Raw genomic sequence first — 21,756 nt, 5'->3', positions numbered from 1 at the left:
ACTGAGTTATGAAAGGGTGGTACAATCTGTCCCAGTTTGTTATTGAAGGAAAATTTTGGTTCGGAGCCTGTAGTCCAGGGGAGTTAACTATACTTACCCCAAAAATGAATGGTGTTAATGTTTCATTCATGGAAGAGATGGGGCAAAATTTTAAAATAATGGGAATTAAGAAGTATGGGGCCAAATGACAACAAAAAATATAGTTCAAGGGGCAAAATGTAATTTCGAAGGAAAAAAAAAAAGGTGAAAATCTATGAAAGCACCTAGAAAGTACAGAGAGGCGCTGAATCCAGCCCGTAAACAGCGGGATTGTCCCCTTCATCAAATATTATTCAATGTTTTATTGAATCCACCAAAACCTCTTTGTATTAAACTATTCAAACCCATCTCAAGAAAACTACATCTCAGTCGGTGCCGGCGTGCTTCTTCTTCTTCTTCTCCTCCTCCTCTTCTCTCTCTATTTTCTCCTCTGTCTAGAGAGAGAAACACATCATATGTATGTATATTTGTATACGTCGATGAGTGTACGTACTTCCATTTTTACAGAGACAACTCTCAACACCGAACCCATTCCACCTTCCTTCGACTCATTATTATTATTCAGCTGATGATGGGTACGGAAAGCACGTTCTCGCCTCAGAAGCGAACCTCCACCGCCCTCCCAACCACCACCTCCGCCGCCGCCGCCGGCGTCGCCCGCGGCCGCGCCGCCTCCCGGGGCAAGCAGCTCAGCAAAACCCTCAACAACATCAAGATCACCGTCCTGTGCGGCTTCGTCACCATCCTCGTCCTCCGCGGCACCATCGGCCTCGGCAGCCTCTCCTCCTCCGAAGCCGATGCCGAAAACCAGCACATGGCCGAAGAAACGAATCGGATCCTGGCCGAGATCCGGTCCGACAAGGACCCGACCGACCCGGACGACGACCAACCCGAGCAGTTCTTCAACCCGAACATGACATTCGCTCTAGGACCCAAAATCACAACCTGGGATCAAGACAGAAGGGTGTGGCTTCAGCAGAACCCTCAGTTCCCGCAACACGTCAACGGGAAACCTCGTATCTTGCTCGTCACCGGTTCGCCGCCCGGACCGTGCGATAACGCAATCGGAGATCATTACTTGTTGAAAGGTATAAAGAATAAGATCGATTATTGTCGAATCCATGGGATTGAGATTGTTTACAACATGGCTCATTTGGACAAGGAGATGGCCGGTTATTGGTCAAAGCTTCCTTTACTTCGAAAATTAATGTTGTCGCATCCCGAAGTGGAGTGGATTTGGTGGATGGACAGCGACGCATTGTTCACCGATATGGTATTCGAGATCCCCGTAAAAAAATACGAGGATCACAACATGGTGATCCACGGCTACCCTGATCTGCTATTCGATCAGAAGTCGTGGATCGCCCTCAACACTGGCAGTTTCCTGTTCAGAAACTGCCAGTGGTCGTTGGACCTCTTCGACGCGTGGGCCCCGATGGGGCCCAAGGGTCCGGTCCGAGATGAGGCCGGGAAAGTCTTGACGGCCTACCTCAAGGGCCGGCCAGCGTTCGAGGCGGACGACCAATCCGCGTTGATTTACTTGCTGATATCGCAGAAGGATCGATGGATGGAGAAAGTTTTCGTGGAGAACTCGTATTATCTGCACGGGTTTTGGGAGGGTTTGGTGGATAGGTACGAGGAGATGATTGAGAAGTACCATCCGGGACTGGGCGACGAGAGGTGGCCGTTTGTGACTCATTTTGTGGGGTGCAAGCCGTGTGGGAGTTACGGGGATTATCCGGTGGAGAGGTGTTTGAAGAGTATGGAGAGGGCGTTTAATTTCGCGGATAATCAAGTTTTGAACTTGTACGGGTTTAGGCATAGGGGATTGGTGAGCCCGAATATTAAGAGGATTCGTAATGAGAGCGTTGCTCCGTTGGTGAATGTGGATCAGTTTGATATTCGACATTCGGCGCATCATAGTGACGGAGCTAGGAGCTAACGAGTATACTATACGTGGGGAGAAATAAATACTTTGTAGGTAATGCAAAAGTTTTATTCAAGTTCCATACAAGTGAAATGTAGTTTTGAATTTTCTTGATTTGGTTATTTTATTTGCTTTGTGAATTTTCATAATTTCTTTTCACATGCTATTTTTAGTGGTCCAATTTATTTCACTAATTCAGTTCTTATCTTTTTTTTTTTTTTTTTTTTTTGTAATTAATTTTTTTTATACAAATCATGAACTGCTAAAATTGAAAGGACTAATAAATGGCTAAGGATAAGAAATGAACCATCCCAGAAAAGGGCAACCACACAATCACTCATATCCCAGATAAAAACCACCTCGTACAACCTATCAGAGCTGGCGTCTGAAAATCTGAATGACGAACGCACGAACAATTTGAAGAATACGTGCGGCAAAAATATGTTTCCGTTATTCCGATTTTCTTTGTGTTGATGTTATACGAAATCCAGAACATTATGGTACAGATCTTTAATGTTTTTACTTGCCTAGACGCTCTAGCAAATCGTACTAAACGCAGTTATTACCGAAGATTCGAGCGAAAAAAACAGTTGACAATGCGGTAATTAAGTTGCAGGCTTCGTTCTTGAATATTTGGCATTCATATATAGAGGAAAGAACGAACACTTTGTACAATGAACAGCTCGTTCAAGTATGTAACATAGTATAACATTGAATGAAGAAACTAACAATAAAGAGTTGAAAGACTCGATTTTTGGGGGATCGATTTAATGAAATCTAAATCATTAAATAATCACAATCGTGTTCATATGGAGCCGTCATCGTAAACGGACTCACCTTCGAACGTATAAGAATTATGCAGCAACTACTAACTACTCGATTATTACGTAGTGGATACTCTATGAAGAGTGAGCAACACTTGATTCATCCCTGATATTTGATCCAACAATTGCTTGATTTTCTGCACAACACAAATGCAAACAAAAGGTTATCAATTTCAGTTAACGACATTCAACAGTGTTTTCATTCTCACAGGCATTTTCACAAACACTTAGAGACTACAAAAACCAACCTCATCTCTCTCTTTGATGATGCCAATAAGACGAGCACTGTTCTCTTCTCCTACTCTCAATCTCCTTCGCCGCCGGAAATACAAAAAACATATCAGCGCCGCCGTCAGCGCGGCGGAGCGGAAACTCGGGAACACCCCGCGCGACGAGGCCCAGAGGTAGCGCGAAATGGCATTGACTTTGAAACAGAGCATCTCCGCCCACAAGCTAAACCACCTCGTCGGGTTGGCTACCGGCGTCGTTTTCGGGATTGAGAGAAGCGGAGATTGCGCCACTGGGCTGGATTCCGACGGAGAAAATGAAGCCGACGAATCTGAGTTGGTGACCGATTCCAAATCCGAATCGGAAGCTGAATCTGAATTTTCTCGAATATGCATCCGCGACGCAATTGATGCATTATCCGAACGTGGGTTTGCGTTAATTTGAAGATTTTCGTGGTCGACGGGAGGGAAGATGATTGGGGGATTTTTGTTGCTGCTACTGATTTGGTGTTTTCTGATGGATACCATTGGCCAGGGGGGTCTTGGAGGCGGCGAAACGGCGGCGCCGGGCGGAGAGTGGTGGATTTTGTCCCACTCTATTGGGCCTGTGGGTAATTCCAGCGGCTCCGGCGATACATCTCCGTCTTCTTCGGCGGTGGCTGATTCAAAATCCATCACAATTTCGTGAAACAGTGAGAGAGTGTGTTTGTTTCCGGTGAAGATGGGAAATTAATTTATTAATAATTAGTAAATAATTTATTTTCCAGATATTAAGTTGGAAAAGGCTTTTTTGGGCTGTCTATAATGGGCCTAGTCCAAAGTCAAATTGAGTTTTAAACCGAATGGAACAAAACCTAAACGAAGGACAAAAATTGTACATATTCATTTGAATATTGAGATCGTAACACTGCATCGTTAAAATCTTGTCAAGACAAATCTTATGGAACAAAATCTTGGACGAAGGAAAAAGAGTATAGCGTTGGCGTTGTTGATCATGAGATATATATATGTAGGGGTGGGTTTGGTAGGGCAATCGTACCAAACCCCTCGAATCACTACCATTATCGAAATTTCGGTATTATAAAATCATTGCCCTATCAAAAACTTTGGTATACTGAAATTCGTTCGGTAATCGGTATGGCAGGGTATGGTAATGGCAATTATCAATTTATGTCATCTACTATTTAAGTTTAAACTGAATATTATTTTTTCAAATCAATTCAACGGTTATACATGTTTAAAGTGTACAAAACTAGTTTCTAAAATATAAGTATTCATAATATATCTTCTTAATTTACCTAATATAAAATATTTCTTTAATAAAATTTTAAGATAAAAACTTTTAACATCAATTATATCATCATTAATGAAAGCAATTTAAATTATTTTTGACATACCTAAAGAATATAATTAATTTTAACTAATAGCAGTTAGTTAGGGTACTATGTTCTCATATATAATAAATGAATTATTAAAATAAAATTTTATTTATTAATAATATTTTGGTACGGTAGGGTAATACCATTTTAATAATATTGAGTGTCGTTGCCCTACCAAAACATTTCGGTAGGGTACGTTAATAATTCGGTAGAAATATTTGGATAGAGAATCGGTAGAGTTCGGTAGGGCAACGGATTGGTATGGTAATTTGGTAAAAAAAAAAAACCACCCCTAAATATATGAATCATGCCATCCTCTGAATGATCACTACTAGGAAATCGCCTATTAGCTACGGACATTGGCACCGTACGTATAACATATTCGTTGGTACAGTATTGATTGAGCAATAACACTAGTGATGGAAGCTAAAATCGTCCCATTGATGGTTAAATCCGACTTTAGCGACGAATGTCTGCACAAAGATAAGTTTGTTTCGAAAATAATGTTACAACAACGAATATAGCGACAAACAATATAATCGTTGCAAGTGTAGTTAAGTAGCAACAAACCCTAGCGACGAATATTCAATCTATTTCTAAAATAAATATTTAGCAACAAATGATGCGACGACTAGATATTTGTTGCTAGGAAAATTGTGTAGTGACGGATCGGAGCAAGGGATAATAAATTTGTTTCTAATTTGAGCAACAAATTTAGTGACAGCAACTATAATCATCCCTCATTAAATAAACAAACATTTACAAATACCCTTAAGGTTTTTCAGATTTCCTAGCATTTTTTTTACTTTCATAAACAAACACACACTTCTATACTTCCAGTACTCTCTAATTTCAGCTACACTGTAAATCAAGCACGCAGATGATTAAACGTTTGAAGTAGCTTATCCTGCCTAATAAGATAATCTGAAAATCCCTAGAAGTAAACATGATATTGTATGATACCACATCCCCAAAGTAAATGAGGCGTACATATCTTGCAAGTACTGATTCATTCATAAATTTATAAGGAATATTTTCGAGGTTTTTGCCATTAAAGATGTCTGTCTACATGCCTTATGTTTCTTTATATTCAGTTACTAGTGAACTATTTCATCTGATGGTTACCTTCAGATAGTCCTGCTACATGTTTTTTTATTATACTCAATAAGCATCACAAGGAAAAATTACAAGGATTCTACCTTAGTAAGTTATAAGTTTGTTTCGTACGTTGAGCTAATTCAAATAATTAATAATGATATATTTGAAATTCAATGTTTTATAGTGTGTGACCAAAAAGATTTTGGAATAAGAAAGTTTAGAAGACAAATTTCTAAGTAGACCAATCACCTCTAGATATGAAACTAAATTTTAAAGATTTCTATGAGTGTACTAGAAACCTTTAAAATATATTTACCTTTTAAAATGTAAATTGAATTCGAAATATTCTACAGAGTCACTCACAGTCGTAGACTCATAGTATATATTAAATCAATCACACCATCAATTAGGGAGGTGGAATACTACATATATAAGAATTATTATTGGAAATTTCATTAAAATAAAATTATTTTTTGTCAATGAAAATTGAAAAGGTTTTTCAATGTGACGAGGGGTGCCACACCTTTTTATTTGTTCAATTGTCTAACGGTTGTGTCTATTATTCACAACCATTGGAAATAAGAACTCAAACGAGAGACATATGACTGATATAGCTAGCACTGCCAAAGCTTTCTATGCTCTTGTGCAATTTTGTAATACTCCAAGGAAATTTAGTAAATGACGAACCTATAATATGATCGGGTACGCTACCCTATCTATTATGCGATATTGATGTGCAAATAAAGTGATAATATGACTATAAATATGGTGAATGATTATCCGTTCATGAAGAAAACCACATAAGAAAACACGGAATTCATGAACTATCCCTTGCCATTTCAGAATTCAAACTCCATATCAAACTTAAAATTCATACACGGTCCAAATCGATATTCACATGAACACAATTCAAGGAGAACATTCGATTGATAAAAGACGAAAAAAGTCCTCCTAAAGAGCCAATATCAATATATAATAGTAGTAGTAAGTTTTCCCTACTTACTTTGTTTGATGAAACGAAGCTACCGCAACCATTGCTTGGCCGAATAGACAGCGTTGTCTTTGAATTGAAATTAAACCTCGTACTCTGCAAAGGTGCATTGTATTGTTCACATATAGCCATTTTATTCCTCGAAGGTGCCCTTGTCCACCTTTATCTGCATCATTGATATGCAGTACGTTTACGAAACAGAGGATCCATTATCGATTTTCGTACATCTTTCCCATTTTCCATTCTCTGAATTTTCAGAGCTGAAATTGATTAAATAAATTCGACTTGTTTTCGTCGAAAAATCAAATATTATCTCATTTCCAAGAATGTAAAAACTAAAAGCTCAGAAATGGCAGACAATCACCTTAAAAGAAACAAACAATTCTTAGCCCCAAAAGAAGGTAAATTTAACATACAAATCAGATCTTAAACAGAAAGTACATAAACCCAGATAACAAAACAGTTGTGGAGCAATTGCTTTGTTCAACAAAAATCCGATCTCTGAAGCCAAAAACTCAAAGGGCATGTGGGTATGGTCTCAAAAACAAGAAATACGATAAATCAAACAACCTCAAACTTCACAAAAAGTCAGCAACAAGAAAATGTAATATCGTTGAAAACTAACATTGTAAACACTCTGAACTCAAAGAGAGGAAATCAGTAGTTGAGAGGAATTGAGAAAGGAGAGAGATAGAAGACTAGATAGAGATTGATATCTATTCTTGAAAACCCGAGAAATCCTTTGTCATATGAAATCTTCTGCAGGGATGGCAATTTTTACCCGACCCGCGGGTACCCGCCTCGACCCGCTCCGAAATTTCCCGGTACTGCCCGCCCCGCAAATAAATGGCGCGGGTACGGGTCCTAATTTTTCGCCCAAAAACTGGTTCGGAGCGGGTGCGGGTTTGTGTATACCCGCCCCGGATATATATATATATATATATATATATATATATATATATATATATATATATATATATATATATATATATATATATATATATATATATATATATATATATATATATATATATATATATATATATATATATATATATATATATATATATATATCTATATATATATATATATATATATATATATATATATATATATATATTATAATATAATATTATCATATTTTAAACTAGAAACCCTAGATATTATTTGTTATCCCCTTCTTTTTCTTCTGCACGCCGCTTCTTACATTTTTTCCAGTTTTCTTTTACTTCTCAGAACTTCTTCTTCTGTTCTTCAAGAGTCACCATCACCATCCCATTTTTTTTAATTATCTTTCACTTCTCAAAACTTCTTCTTCTGTTCTTAAAGAGTCACCACTCACCAGCCCGTCAACTGACAACTGCCGAGCCTTGCCGCCGTTCTCTCCATCTCCGGCGTTGACTACCGGTGGTCCAGTAATTTCTCTTGTTCTCTTCTCGCTTTAATTTCTCTCGTTCTTGTAAAAAAAATTCAAAACCCCTAAATTTAATTTCTTGTAAATTTAATTTCTTTAGATTTTTTTTCTATTTATTCATGTTCTTTGTCTCTGATTTATTATTTGTTTCTAATTTTCCAGGTTTATCATTTGAATTAGGATGTCGCAAGAAACGATTTCATCTCATGCTAATCCCTTGCTAGATGCAAGTACAGATGAATCTCCACAAGGAATAAATACTCCTTCAACTCCTAGCACAACTACTCCTAGCACAGCTACTCCAAGCACAACTACTCCCAGCACCACTAGATGAGAATGTGGTTATCGTAAAGAGAAGAAAAACATTGTATGTGTGGTTGCACTTTGACAGAGTAACAGTTGGGGGAGATCCAAAAGCACAATGCAAGTATTGTAAGAAATGTCTTGTTGCAAAAAGTACAGATGAAATAACTCATTTACGTGATCATGCTACATTACGGTGTATTAAAAGAAAGTTTAAAGACATTAGAGACATGAGGCAACAAGTATTGGTTAATGAGCAAAATAAGGTCGATGGTAAGATGGTCCTGAAATCTGGTCAGTTTGATCAAGAAGTAGCTCGACGGGAACTTGCGTGTATAATTATCTTACATGAGTTGCCTCTAAGCATTGTGGATTATATTGGCTTTAGAAACTATTCTCTTGCTCTCCAACCATTATTGAAGATGATTTTTAGGAACACAATCAAGAGAGATATACTTAATATTTACGAGGCCGAAAAAGCGAAGATTATGCGTTTTGTTGAAAAAAATGCAAGTAGAATTGCAATCACCACTGGTATGTGGACTTCAAGTAAAAGGAAACGAGGTTTCATAGTTTTCACTGGTCATTATATTGATGAATGTTGGACCTTACACAGCCGTGTGTTAAGGTATTACTTTTTACAGTTTTAATTTTTTTGCCTTTTTTTTTGTATTTTCTAGATCATAAATGATTCTAATAACTTGTACTGATTTTAAATACATGGGTAGGTTTATTTACGTTCCGTCTCCACACACCAGTGAAGTTCTCTCAAAGGTTCTTTTCAATTGTTTGCTAGAGTGGAATGTTGATGGCAAACTCTCTACTTTAACTGTTGATATTGTACCACTAATGATTCCATGGTAAGAATTATCTCTGAAAATCTTCCATCTAACTCACTATTCTCGCATGTTCCACTGTTGCATATGCATTGTGCTGCTTATGTTTTAAATTTGATCGTTCAAGATGGTTTGGTGATTATAAAAGATTGCATTGAGAAAATACGTGACAATGTTGTGTTTTGGACTGGTTCAATAAAAAGAAGACAAAAATTTGAGGAAGTTGCTCGGCAGGTTCGTGTTTCATGCGCCAAAGAGTTAGTTCTTGACGTAAAAACACATTGGAATTCAACTTATTTGATGCTTTTTTCTGCATTAGTGTATAAGGATGTCTTTTTTCGGTTGAACCAACTCGAGTCGTCATATAATTGCATGCCAAGTAAGGATGAATGGAATTTAGCAAGTCTCATCTGTCAAAAATTAGAGTTGTTTCATAGAGTAACTCGGTTATTTTCTGGCACTACTTATCCTACCGCAAACCTTTATTTTCCTCAAGTTTGTCAAATCAAAATTCATTTAAATGAGTGGTCGACATCTATAAATAATGTAATTAAGAACATGGCATTAAGCATGTTAGAAAAAATTGATTCTTATTGTGATGTGATCCACGGTATCATGGGGGTTGCGGCAATATTGGATCCACAATTCAAGATGAAGCTAGTGGATTATTTGTTTAAGAAAATTTAGGGAGATCGTGCTTCTATAGAGATAAGTAAGATTAAAACCATTTGCTATGATTTGCTTGATGAATACAGCTCCAAGAGAATGGATGGTGATGCACTTGTGTCCTTGTCTTCTTCGGATGATAATCAATCCGTGGGAGGTGACTTTCTTTTTGATTATGATATATATGCTTGTTAGTAGCCAAATAAGGGTTGTAAATGGGAAAGTGGAGTTGGGTCATTACTTAGAAGATGATGTTCTACCACGGAGTAATGATTTCGATATTTTGTCATGGTGGAAAAATAATGGAGTGAAGTACCCAACTTTAAGATTGATTGCAAGGGATGTCCTATATATCCATTCCCGTATCTACGGTTGCTTCGGAGTCCGCCTTTAGCACAAGTGGTAGATTATTGAGTCCACATCGTAGTAAGCTTCATTTGAAGACCGTGGATGCATTGTTGTGTTGCCAAAATTGGTTGTGGGCTCAAATTAAAGGCAAGCTATTCATATTATTTTTTTGTTTTTGTGTTCTTATATAATTTATTTCATGTGCTAATTTATTCATAAGTTTATTGTTGTGTAGGTACATCTTTGCAAACGGTACTTAATGAAGTAATGCAAAATGCTTTTGATGGTGAAGCCGACGGACGACGACGACGGTGATGATGGTGGAGATGAAGTGGATATGATTGATGACTAGTAACAAAATAATCTAGTTTTTTTTTTGTCTATTTATGAAGTGTTTAACAAACATACGTACTTAAATCTAATGCATGTTGGTAATATTTTTTATTTGTAGTATGTTGAATTGTTGGATGTAATATTATCGCCTATCGGATAGTTGATTTGGTATTATTTCTTAGCTAATTTGGATTTAATATTTGGTAGAAGAATGATTTTTTTAGTTAATGAAGTCTGTACTAACTACTGATAGTTTGTTTGTTTTTTTTTTTTTTTCTTTTACCTTTTTCTTCAACTTTCACGGGTTTTTTGGCGGGCGGGTACCCGCGGGTTTTCTATGGGACGGATGCGGGTTGGTAGATTTTAGACCCGTTACGGGACGGGACAGGTGCGGGTGCAACGGGTTTCTTAACGGGGCGGGGGCGGGGAATGCAGAACCCGCCCCAAACCCGCTCCATGGCCATCCCTAATCTTCTGACTATTTGTGTGATTGAATGAGAGTTCCTCATTGCAAGTGGATGCAGATCAGTTGATCAAACCTCTAAACATCATCTGTTATAGTTTACGGTTCATTCTCAACAAGTTTTGCATGTGATTAGGGCTTGCTATGTGTTCGATCTATTTCCTGCCTCAATTCTTGTGGTTGTTATCATCAATTTATAACCTATTTTCAACAAGATTAATTAACCATGTAAATAATGTGAATTTTACATATATACATCTCCAACATATGTCGCTGGTGCTCTTAGATCATACATATGTCATTTATTAATTATCATTTAAGAATAACTAAATAGCACCAATTATTGCAATTCCCAGAATAATTAAAAGAAAAAATATATTATAAATATCACTGTCAGTTCTCGAACAGTTAGATGCTACACCTGGTTATTTACGCCGAGTTAATTTAAAGTGTAGATAGATTTAATTAAATAACTACCCACTAAATACACACGTGAATGTGTGTAATTATGTATAGATCTACGGTTCAAATCCACTCAATGTAAATAACCAGGTGCAGCATCTAATTTCCGTGAATTCCCTCACTTGTATAATCCGGAAAAAAAAAATAAAAAATACACACTAAAATGTCTTCCTTCAATCATGCTAATTGCGAATCACATCTTGTCTTAAGTAAAGTAAATGAAATGATACCTAATCCTCCTCAAAGGTCAAATCATAGACTAATTCTCCTTAGCTATTCCCAGCTGGATACGCGGTTTCAATTTCTCATATCATATACAAAAATAGGAAGAAAAAGAAATAGCCTACAAGGTGATTTAATTGATGGAATAAATAAAATGCAATATTCAATTATACAACTTTTATTAAATAATTGGCTATCCGATGAAATTCCGGTTTATAGTTACACAATTGAAATTAACAAAATTTTATTAATTTAACAATATTAATTTATCGAACTAATAATTTAATACATCTTTAGTCATGATGTGAAGATATAATTATTTAAGCGATGTTATTAATTTATAAAAGTTCTATTGTACTATGACACACCAAGTAGCATAGAAATTTATTGAGGTTTCCCATTTATAAGTACACAAACACTTACACATCCATCAAGTGAAATCTATCACCGACTATAGCATAGAAATAACCATGAAATTCAGTGAAAACTTTTGGTACCGGCTTAAATAGTAATTTACTAAGTACATATATTTATATAGCATGATGAATTATCCATTGAAAAGAAAAAAAGGAAAAAAAAAAATAACATTGGATAAATAAAAATCTCGTTGGGGCCAACTAACTTTTCTCAAACTGGAAAAAAAGTCTTCTCACATCAAGTAATGAAGTTTGTTATTTTTATTTTTATTCTTTATTAAAAAATAAAAAAAAAATAAAAAAAAATCATTAGTACATGTTTGCACGTTCTCGCCAACATGCTTCCAACAAATTTTATTTTCGCATGTCCTCCTGTCCTAAAAAAGACCTACTGTTTATCTATACTTTCTCAAAACAAATTAAACTCCCTACATTTTCCATACTATAGCTCCTCTCCTTGCGTGGGCGATCGCCTTATGCGCCGACCACCGCCGCCGCCCTAACTCCACGGCCACCGCAATGGGAGGAGCAACCGCGGCCGTCCGGCCGAAACCCCACTCCGCACATTCAGTACGTGTCTTCTCCACCATTCTCATTCTAACACATTTCATTAATGCAGTCTCCGGCGACTCGTCTCCTTCATTCACCCCCACCGACAACTACCTCATCAACTGCGGCTCGCCGGAAAACACCGTCCTCGACGACGGCAGAACCTTCAAATCCGATTCCCAATCCGCCTCATACTTATCCACCGACGAAGATATCCTAACCTCCATTCCCTCCTTCCCAAACACCCTCTCTCCTTCCTCCTCCTTCCTCCCATTATACCTCACCGCAAGAATATTCCACCACGAATCTATCTACAGATTCCTCATCTCCAAACCCGGCCGCCATTTCCTCCGCCTCTACTTCTACCCTCTCCCCCACCCCACCTACAATCTCACCTCCTCATCTTTCACCGTCGCAACTGACGATATTGCCCTCCTGCATGGCTTCTCCATCAAAGACACCACCAAAACTGTGCTTAAAGAATACCTAATCAACGTAACCACCGACAAACTCACACTCAAATTCTCCCCCATGAAGAACTCCGCCGCCTTCGTCAACGCCGTCGAGCTCGTCTCCGCCCCGGACGAGCTCATCCCCGACTCCGCCGCCGCCGTCTCCCCGGTCGCCGACTTCAACGGCCTCAAAAACTACGCGCTCGAGGTCTCGTACCGGATCAATGTCGGCGGGCCCCACGTCACCCCGAGGAACGACACGTTGTCGAGGACGTGGGCCCCGGACGACGATTTCATGATTTTTAAGCAAGGTGCGAAGAAGGTGTCGGTCCCCACCGACGTGATCGAGTACCCCAAGGGTGGGGCGACCCCGCTGATCGCCCCGCACTGGGTGTACTCGACCGCCGACCAGATGGAGGATTCGGGTACATCCGACCCGAATTTCAATCTGACGTGGGCAATGAGCGTGGACCCCACCTTCTCGTATCTCATACGCCTCCACTTTTGCGACATCGTAAGCAAGGGGCTCAACGAGCTCTACTTCAACGTGTACATAAATGGCCTCGTCGGCGCGTCGGGCCTCGACCTCTCGACTCTCACGCTCGGCCTAGCCGTTCCGTACTACAAGGACTTTGTCCTCAATGCCTCGTTCATCACCAACGGGACGGTCACCGTCCAAGTGGGGCCCACCTCGAACATCCAATCCTCGATGCCAAACGCTATACTCAATGGTTTGGAGGTGATGAAGATGAGCAACTCCGCCGGGAGCTTGGACGGATTGTTCTCCGCCGACGGGACCTATCGAGGCAAGAAAACCGGCAACGCTTCGATGAAGGTAGCCGCCGCCGTCGCGTTAGCGCTAGGGGCAACGGCGTTGGTGTTGCTCTTGGTAGGGATATTGAGGTGGAAGAAGAGGCCTAACAAAGGTGGCTACGAGAAGCAAAAGACGTTCTCGTCGTGGTTCCTCCCTCTAAACACGAGCCAAATCTGCAGCACGTTCATGTCGAGCAAGAGCAAGAGCGCGACTTTCACGAGCACTTTCAACAACACGGGGCTCCATCTCGGGAAATGCTTCACCTTCAACGAGCTCCGCGACGCGACGAAAAACTTCGACGAGAAGGCGGTCGTAGGTGTCGGAGGGTTCGGAAAAGTGTACCTAGCTAGCCTGGAGGACGGGACCAAAGTCGCCATAAAGCGTGGCAATGCGTCTTCCTCCCAAGGGATCAACGAGTTCCAAACCGAGATCCAATTGCTCTCAAAGCTAAGGCACCGACACTTAGTCTCTCTAATCGGTTATTGCGACGAACAATCCGAAATGATCCTAGTTTACGAGTACATGGCCTACGGCCCGCTTCGCGACCACCTCTACGGCTCCAACTTGCCCCCGTTATCGTGGAGGCAACGTTTAGAAATTTGCATAGGCTCGGCGAGAGGGTTGCACTATCTCCACACGGGGTCCACGCAAGGTATCATTCACCGAGACGTCAAGACAACAAACATCCTCCTCGACGAGAACTTCTTGGCTAAGGTTTCCGACTTCGGCCTGTCCAAAATGGGGCCGTCGTCGCTCGATCAAACGCACGTGAGTACGGCTGTCAAGGGTAGTTTCGGGTACCTCGATCCCGAGTACTTCCGAAGGCAACAACTTACGGAGAAATCCGACGTATACTCGTTCGGGGTTGTACTCTTCGAGGTGTTGTGCGCTAGGGCGGCACTTGATCCTTCGTTGCCGAGGGATCAGGTGAACTTGGCGGAGTGGGCGAAGATGCAGAACAAGAAAGGGTCGATAAAGAAGATTGTCGATCCGGTTATAGTCGGAGATATAAATCAAGATTCGTTGATAAAGTTTGTCGAGTCGGCGGAGAAGTGTTTGGCGGAGTACGGTGTCGATAGGCCTTCGATGGGGGATGTGCTTTGGAACTTGGAGTTTGCTTTGCAGCTGCAAGGGGAGAGTAGTACCGTGACAGCTTCGAGCTCGGGTAGCGGTGGTGAGGAATCTAAGGATGCTGTCATAAAGATTGCGAAAAACGAGGAGTGTGGTACTAATAAGGAAAGTAAGAAAGAAGAGGAGATGATGATTGTTGTTGATGTTGATCATATGAGTGATGATTCTGGGGTGGTTGTGGCTAATCCTATGTTTCTTGAAAATTTTCAAGGGAGATGAGACAGATTTCATTGTTTTTTCTGTATTCTCATCAAAGTTTGCTTCTTTGATTTATTTTGTTTTTTTGCTGCACATTTTTTTTTTTTAACTTTGTGGAGGGGTTTAATTTATGCATGTAGTTGAAGGAATAGTAGTGTAATTGGCTTTTTAAAAAAAAAAGTTTCATGTACTTTTTTTTGTTTAATCTTCAAATGATTCTGAAATTGTTTTCTGAAGATTGTTTGAAGCGTGATATAAAATCCAATTGATTTCTTGTTACATTATCAACTGCTTATAGATTGTGCCTTTTCTTCTTTCTTTTTTTTTGTATATTTTCGGTTGGGTTATTTTAATAAAAACAATATATTTTATTATAAAATATAATATTGGCTTTTGACCACTTTTATGAGGTCATTAGATCATTATTTTGAAGAGGTTGGAGGGTCCGAGAGAGTTGTACTTCTCGGACCATAACCGGCCAATACAAATACTCCACATAGGATTAGTATGTACCCACTAAAAAATAGTACGATACATATATATGTTCCAAGTAAAATTACATTAAACACATTTTAATTAAACTGGAAATTTAATTAAAAAATTAATAATTTAAAACTTAATTCATATCAAATGAAAAAAAAAAAATAGTACGATCAAATCTAATAGGTTTCCTTAAACTTTAGACCTAATTACATCAATCTCCTTAATTCATAAACAATTTTTCCTCTAAAAAAATCATCATCGATCTTTTCCTTCTTTCTGGCAAAGTTCTCCGAGCAAGAAATCATCATGTGGTTCTTCTCATCGCACGGCGTAGAGAAATGTGAGACAAATCTTTCCTTCCATACATATTGATTTTCCCATGTGTCCTGTTGGACTGGATGATTGTTAATCCATTTTATTTTGTCGGCAATTTTATCATATGATGGTAACGGTGTTATTTTATGCATCGGGATATCTAGACTGGTCGTAAGGATGAATAGTATAATCCCCAAAAGTGGGAGTAAAACACTTGGAATTGGGAATTTGAGAATGTTCCAATACGATGCCTTACCATATTTTTTGAATTTTTTTTTGCTAGTAGAGTTAATGCAAAAGTCAGAAGCAAGATTTCAATATCAGACATCAAAGCATGATTTTCTTGGCAGAAGCAACTGTTAGCTTGGAGAATAAAGGCTACTGAAGTGGACAATAAGAGAAGCAAGAGGTAACGGTCAATAAACTGATGTAGAATCAAAAGGCGGTGGGCCAGTAGGTGGAGTCATGGTGGTCGCCTAGGGGTTTCAACATCTGTGGTTGGTGCACAAGCATCTGGCTGAGGAGTTGCCGACGAGGGGGTGATGGGGGTGGTCGCTGATGGATTTGCCCCGCCACCAGCCAACGAGTCTAGTACAATTACAAATTAATTTCTGCCTGAATTTCTGCCTGAATTGGATTGGAGTTACCAACCCGCAACGAGACAACTCCCACGAGGAGCCAACTCGCTCGGTACTATGAACCCGTTGCGAGACAACTCCCACGAGAAGAGCTCAGGGCGATCTCAATCTGCACGCTCTTCAGTCGCGCGTTTTCCAACACTCCAACAACTTCGCTACGAGACAAGTCTCTCGAGGAGACAACTCGCTCGCAGTCAGTGAATAAACAAATTCACTACACAATGACCACCTCAAGTTAGCACGATTACAATCCTAGGAACACTTAGAGATATTATGGGAATCTATATAGCTTGGCGAGCTTGATTACTCAAATTTCTCTACTTGTTTTCGACGGGTCCTCCTTTAAAACGTGGCCACGGTCGTAACATACTTACGACCCATGAGGTCTAACAAGGGGCACGATCCGCATCAAAAAATCTTGAGAGCATGATCCCCTCATCAAGTACGCACAAGGCTATATGTAAACGCATACAAGCAACGCATCAAACCATTGACAATGTCAATAAATTACAACTCCCACGAGGAGATAACTCGCTCCAAGCTACTACATTGTCACGAGACAACACCCACGAGGAGATAACTCAATCAACTCTATTACCCCGCGACGAGACAACTCCCACGAGAAGATAACTCGCTCCGTACTACTACATCGTCGTGAAACAATTACTCCGACGATTCAAGTAACATGCATCGCGGCAACTTGGTCGCGACCCGCGCCACCATCGCAAGACTCCGGCCACGCGCCAACGCGCCCCTCCGACCCACGCTCCAACGCGTTTTCGCACACCACCAGGCCATACGCCAACAATATATTATAACCCAATAATATATTATATTTCTCATTTTACAAAAAAATACATTAAGCTTTTCATTTTATAGAATAATTATTTTTAAATTAAAACAAGAACTTTTGACTTGATAGGGGTAATTTAGTCTTTTCCAGTTTTCTATTCAAGGGGGTTATGTGCTAATTTCATACCATAATGGGGTCATGTGCAAAATTTCAAAACCACAGGGGCGTTATGTGCCTAATTTCATACCATAAGGGGGTCATGTGCAAAATGTTAAAACCACAAAAGGGTTATGTGCCTAAATTCATACCATAACTCCATAAGTGGGTCACGTGCAAAATGTCAAAATCACAAAAGGATTAAGTGCTATTTACCCTTTAAATTATTGTCCGAGAAGTATCATTAGAGCTGACACTTGAATAGTACAATTTAGATACATTTTTTAAAATAAATTAAATTTGAGAACCGAAGACGAGATTAAGAGGGTGTTTGCCTAAACTTATTTTAAACAGCTGATAAGCTCTTACGTCTGATAAGATGTTTTAAGAGCTGATAAGTTGTTATATCTTATTTTTAGGATTAATTTTTAGAGTGTTTGGATAATGGACTTATTTCCTATTTTTACTCATTAAAAGATCTTAAATAAAAAGGTGGGGTAGAGGTACTCATTTAAAAAGATCTTCTTTGCTCTCCAACAGCTTATTTTAAAAAAATTTAAGATCTTTTTCTAAAAATTTACCAAACACTTTGGAAGAGCTTATAAGCTCTAAAACATCTTATAAGTTCCTTTTAACATCTTATAAGCTTAGCCAAACACCCTCTAAGAATGAAGGCATATATATATATATATATATATATATATATATATAATATAAATTCATATGCAATTCTTATTAAACAAATACTATATAGTTAGAATTCTTATTCCAAAATCAAGAAAATTTGGATCAAAATCGGCGTAAATCGAAAATTTCGTTCCAATTTTTACCCCTAGATATGGTGGATAGAAAAGAAATTTTAGTTATGTAAGTTACAGTTTTAAATTATTAGTTACAGTGATAGTTTTCAATTATTAGGATTTGATATAAAAATTATTAATAATTATATAATACTATTGAATATTTCAATAGTTGGTTGAGTAATCCAAAATAATTTTGCTATTTTATGTATTTTGACTTTATTCTGTACAAACAGTATGAGCTGCCAACTGCACAGTACAACATTATTATTATAAAAATTGGTCGTTTATGATCTAACAATAATAAAGACAATAGGGATAAAGGATAAGGATAATGCTGCTTATTAATCATACCAAAAATAAAAAAGACTATTTTTGTGTATGTTGAAATAAGTCTTATTTTTTCTTGCATAAAAAATGCGAAATCCCGCGCCCCCAACATTTATTTAAGAAAGACTAATGTTACAGTGTGTGTGTGTTTATATTACTTATATATAAGAAATGCGAGAAATAAAACGATATTCAATGATGAGGCTTTTGCTTACAAATCAAGGGATCAAAGATTGATTGCTAATTCTCCTAACAAATAATTGATAGCTTAGTTTGTTATTTTTCTTTTACTTGATTAGAGGGTGTTGGGCTGAACTTATAAGATATTAAAAAAAATTATAAGATGTTTAAGAGGTTATAAGTTCTTTCAAAGTGTTTGGTAATTTTTTTTAAAACTCAAAAGTTAAGTTGTTTTAGAGCAAATAAGATCTTTAAGTTTTTAATTTAAGATCTTATAATGAGTTAAAATAACTTATAAGATTATTATCCAAACACGACACAACAACTTATCTGCTCTTAAAACAACTTATTAGGTAACCCTCATTAGAAGAGTTGGTATATAGCTTTACCAACAGGGTAAAAGGTCTAGGGTTCGAGTCCCCCCCCTTATAAAGGACTTAAATTTACTCAAAAAAAAAAAACAACTTATTAGGTGTAAAATATTATCAATTGTTTAAAATAAGCTAAGTCAACGGGTGCTTATTCATATTACTTAAAAGGAGCAATTTGCTAAACTCCCCTGAGCGCTAATAGTCTTTCAAATCAGAACAGCCGCACTTTTGCAATTTGTTGAAACTCATTTATTCTTCAGACGTCTTCATCACGTCTGCCTCCGTTAGATGTGTTCCACCCAGCAAGTATGTTTTACCTCCGCTCCCTGCTGCCACCGTGGATGATCAGCCACACACATAATCACACACCTAATACATACACACATACGCAACCATACACACGCGCACACATACGATTTTGGTTACACTCGTTCATCTCCGCTGAAACCTAATTATGGAAACCAAAACAAAAAAAATATGAAGAACTGTTTGGTGATGATGATGGTGATGATGATGGTGATGGTGATGGTAATGTTGGTGGTGATGTACGCACGAGAAATTTAAATTCTTTTTTTCAGCTTATTTAACTAAGCTATGCAAATAAATTGTCTAAGTTGTGTAACTAAGTTGTCTAAGCTATGTAACTAAGTTATATGTGTAAGTTGTGTATATGATGTGGAAGCATCTATTCTTATTTCAGTTTTTTCTTCACTCTACTAAACTGTTACTTATTAATAAAACTAAGTTGTGCAAATCACTGCGTCGTCCTTACTGTAAGTTTTCCTCAGCGATTCCGTTAGAGAGGAAGTGTATAGAAACTTTTAGCAAAATGACAAAATTTATGTATCCTTATACCTATAGAGAATATTTTTGAGGGACCTCCAACTAATTTTTCTTATATAAAATCGTCTTTCATGAAATTTTTGTTTCATTTCTCAATTAAAATTACACTTTTTAATGCGATTTGTATTATTATGTATAGACAAATTTCACTCAAAAAGGAAAATAACATGTAATTTGTTTTTCTTTATTTTTTTTAGAGAAAAACATGTAATTGTTTACTCCTCCTACTCCTCTTGTACGTGGGTTGGATCAATAAATCACATTAAAAATAAATAAAATACGATTTACTTGCAAATTTCAGTCGACCAAATTTTCATATATTACCAAACTCTATTATGACTTCTCACCGTCGTCATCAACTAATTAATTAATTAATTAATTAATTAGTTGATAGGTTGGTAGCGCAATTTAAAATATGATGGTGATCTGAGTGCACCTCTCTTGAGCCTATTTTACACTACTAATTATTTGATGCCCATAATAATTGCTTATTGACATAAAAAACTTTTAAAAACTAATTATTTAGGGTTTTCTTCTCTTTTCTAATTATAATATCTTATGACTTGATGTATAGGGTCCAATTATTTAATTGGTCAGTGAAATACACCGGGTGATTATGTATCATTAATTTACGCATAATAACACATATTCTCATGTGCATGTGTGTTTACTGTTTAGTGCGGTAGTTATTTGTATAAATTTATATGGTGCAAAATCACCTGATACTTTTCACCAAGTTAGCAAAAAAAAATTTCAACAGCTTAAGTAATTCGGGTTTCAAACTAAAAACCCGAAACTAATAAGAGATAGGATACAAGACAAAGGATTCAAAATTTATACAACCCTACCTTAACTTTAAGACATAGTCTTAATTAAGCCCCTTATAATGATTTCCTAACTAAAAAATAATTAGTTTTATTGCATTCTAAGAGTCTATTCTAAGGTTGCATAAAAAGAACCTATTTTTAATTTCCAAGCAATTGCACCAAAAAGCCTACCTTAATTCCCAAGCTCTCATTTTTTTTTGATGTTAGATTACATGACGTGTAGGCAAATTCTACTCCCTAAACAATCAAACTGTTCTAATAGTTTCACCTCATAAAAGATTCCACCACACTTCACAACAACAAACTTACAACTTATAGCACAATTCTTTCTTAATTATATATATATATATATATATATATATATATATATATATATATATATATATATATATATATATATATATATATATATATATATATATATATATATATATATATATATATATATATATATATATATACATATATATATATATATATACATATATATATATATATATATATATATATATATATATATATATATATATAATTTGTTTACTATACATGGTCAACTGTAAGTTGGGGTGGAAATCGGACCAAATGGATCGGAATGGCCTTTTCGGAAAAAAAATTCAATTTTTTTTGGGAAGTAAAAAATGAGTTCTAATTTCCGTTCCAAAAAAATCAGAATGCAAAAATTCATTACGATTACGGAATACCTCGGAATCGGCGGAATCCAATAAATTCGGAAAAATCGAAAATCCGAACTTTGAAAATTGGAATGAAAAATCCGGTTCCAAATTCAGATATTTTCAGAACGGAATTGGCGGAATTCAGGAATTTCATTCCCATTTTGGAATATAACTTTAAAGAGATATTTGTTTTTTTCATGCTAAAAATCAAAAAATAAATCGGGTCGCTATCCCCGAACCTCCATACATTTCTA

At 37.4% G+C, this 21,756-nt stretch overlaps 3 protein-coding genes across 3 annotated transcripts; 2 read left to right on the top strand and 1 right to left on the bottom strand.

Moving 5' to 3' along the window:
• The first annotated feature begins 278 nt into the window (after positions 1 to 278).
• LOC105973570 (putative xyloglucan 6-xylosyltransferase 5) lies at positions 279 to 2,160 on the top strand. Its single transcript, XM_012998605.2, has one exon. It carries the CDS (start codon positions 608 to 610, stop codon positions 1,979 to 1,981), a length of 1,374 nt encoding a protein of 457 aa, XP_012854059.2. The 5' UTR covers positions 279 to 607; the 3' UTR covers positions 1,982 to 2,160.
• Positions 2,161 to 2,584: 424 nt separating this feature from the next.
• On the bottom strand, positions 2,585 to 3,766 carry LOC105973357 (uncharacterized). The gene is made up of 2 exons (XM_012998378.2): positions 3,039 to 3,766; positions 2,585 to 2,927 (listed from the first exon to the last, which is right to left on the bottom strand). Exons 1-2 carry the CDS (start codon positions 3,690 to 3,692, stop codon positions 2,850 to 2,852), a joined length of 732 nt encoding a protein of 243 aa, XP_012853832.2. The 5' UTR covers positions 3,693 to 3,766; the 3' UTR covers positions 2,585 to 2,849.
• An 8,595-nt stretch (positions 3,767 to 12,361) lies between these two features.
• Positions 12,362 to 15,373, top strand: LOC105973557 (Protein kinase superfamily protein). Its single transcript, XM_012998593.2, has one exon. The coding sequence runs from the start codon at positions 12,468 to 12,470 to the stop codon at positions 15,111 to 15,113; it is 2,646 nt and encodes an 881-aa protein (XP_012854047.2). The 5' UTR covers positions 12,362 to 12,467; the 3' UTR covers positions 15,114 to 15,373.
• Positions 15,374 to 21,756: the final 6,383 nt, after the last annotated feature.

This window comes from Erythranthe guttata, chromosome 4, assembly GCF_056151865.1.
Source record: "Erythranthe guttata isolate IM_541 chromosome 4, IM_541, whole genome shotgun sequence".
NCBI classification, from domain to species: domain Eukaryota; kingdom Viridiplantae; phylum Streptophyta; class Magnoliopsida; order Lamiales; family Phrymaceae; genus Erythranthe; species Erythranthe guttata.
The sequence above is the reverse complement of the archived record's forward strand: the minus strand, read 5'-3'. Positions and strand labels throughout refer to the sequence as shown.

What these genes read in the sequence shown, in the direction of transcription:
- LOC105973570 (XM_012998605.2), top strand. Translation starts at nt 608, where the DNA reads ATGATGGGTACGGAAAGCACGTTCTCGCCTCAGAAGCGAACCTCCACC.
- LOC105973357 (XM_012998378.2), bottom strand. Translation starts at nt 3,692, where the DNA reads ATGGATTTTGAATCAGCCACCGCCGAAGAAGACGGAGATGTATCGCCG. An exon ending in TCATCAAAGAGAGAGATGAG is followed by an intron (nt 2,928 to 3,038) that starts GTTGGTTTTTGT and finishes TGTGTTGTGCAG; the next exon opens with AAAATCAAGCAATTGTTGGA.
- LOC105973557 (XM_012998593.2), top strand. Translation starts at nt 12,468, where the DNA reads ATGGGAGGAGCAACCGCGGCCGTCCGGCCGAAACCCCACTCCGCACAT.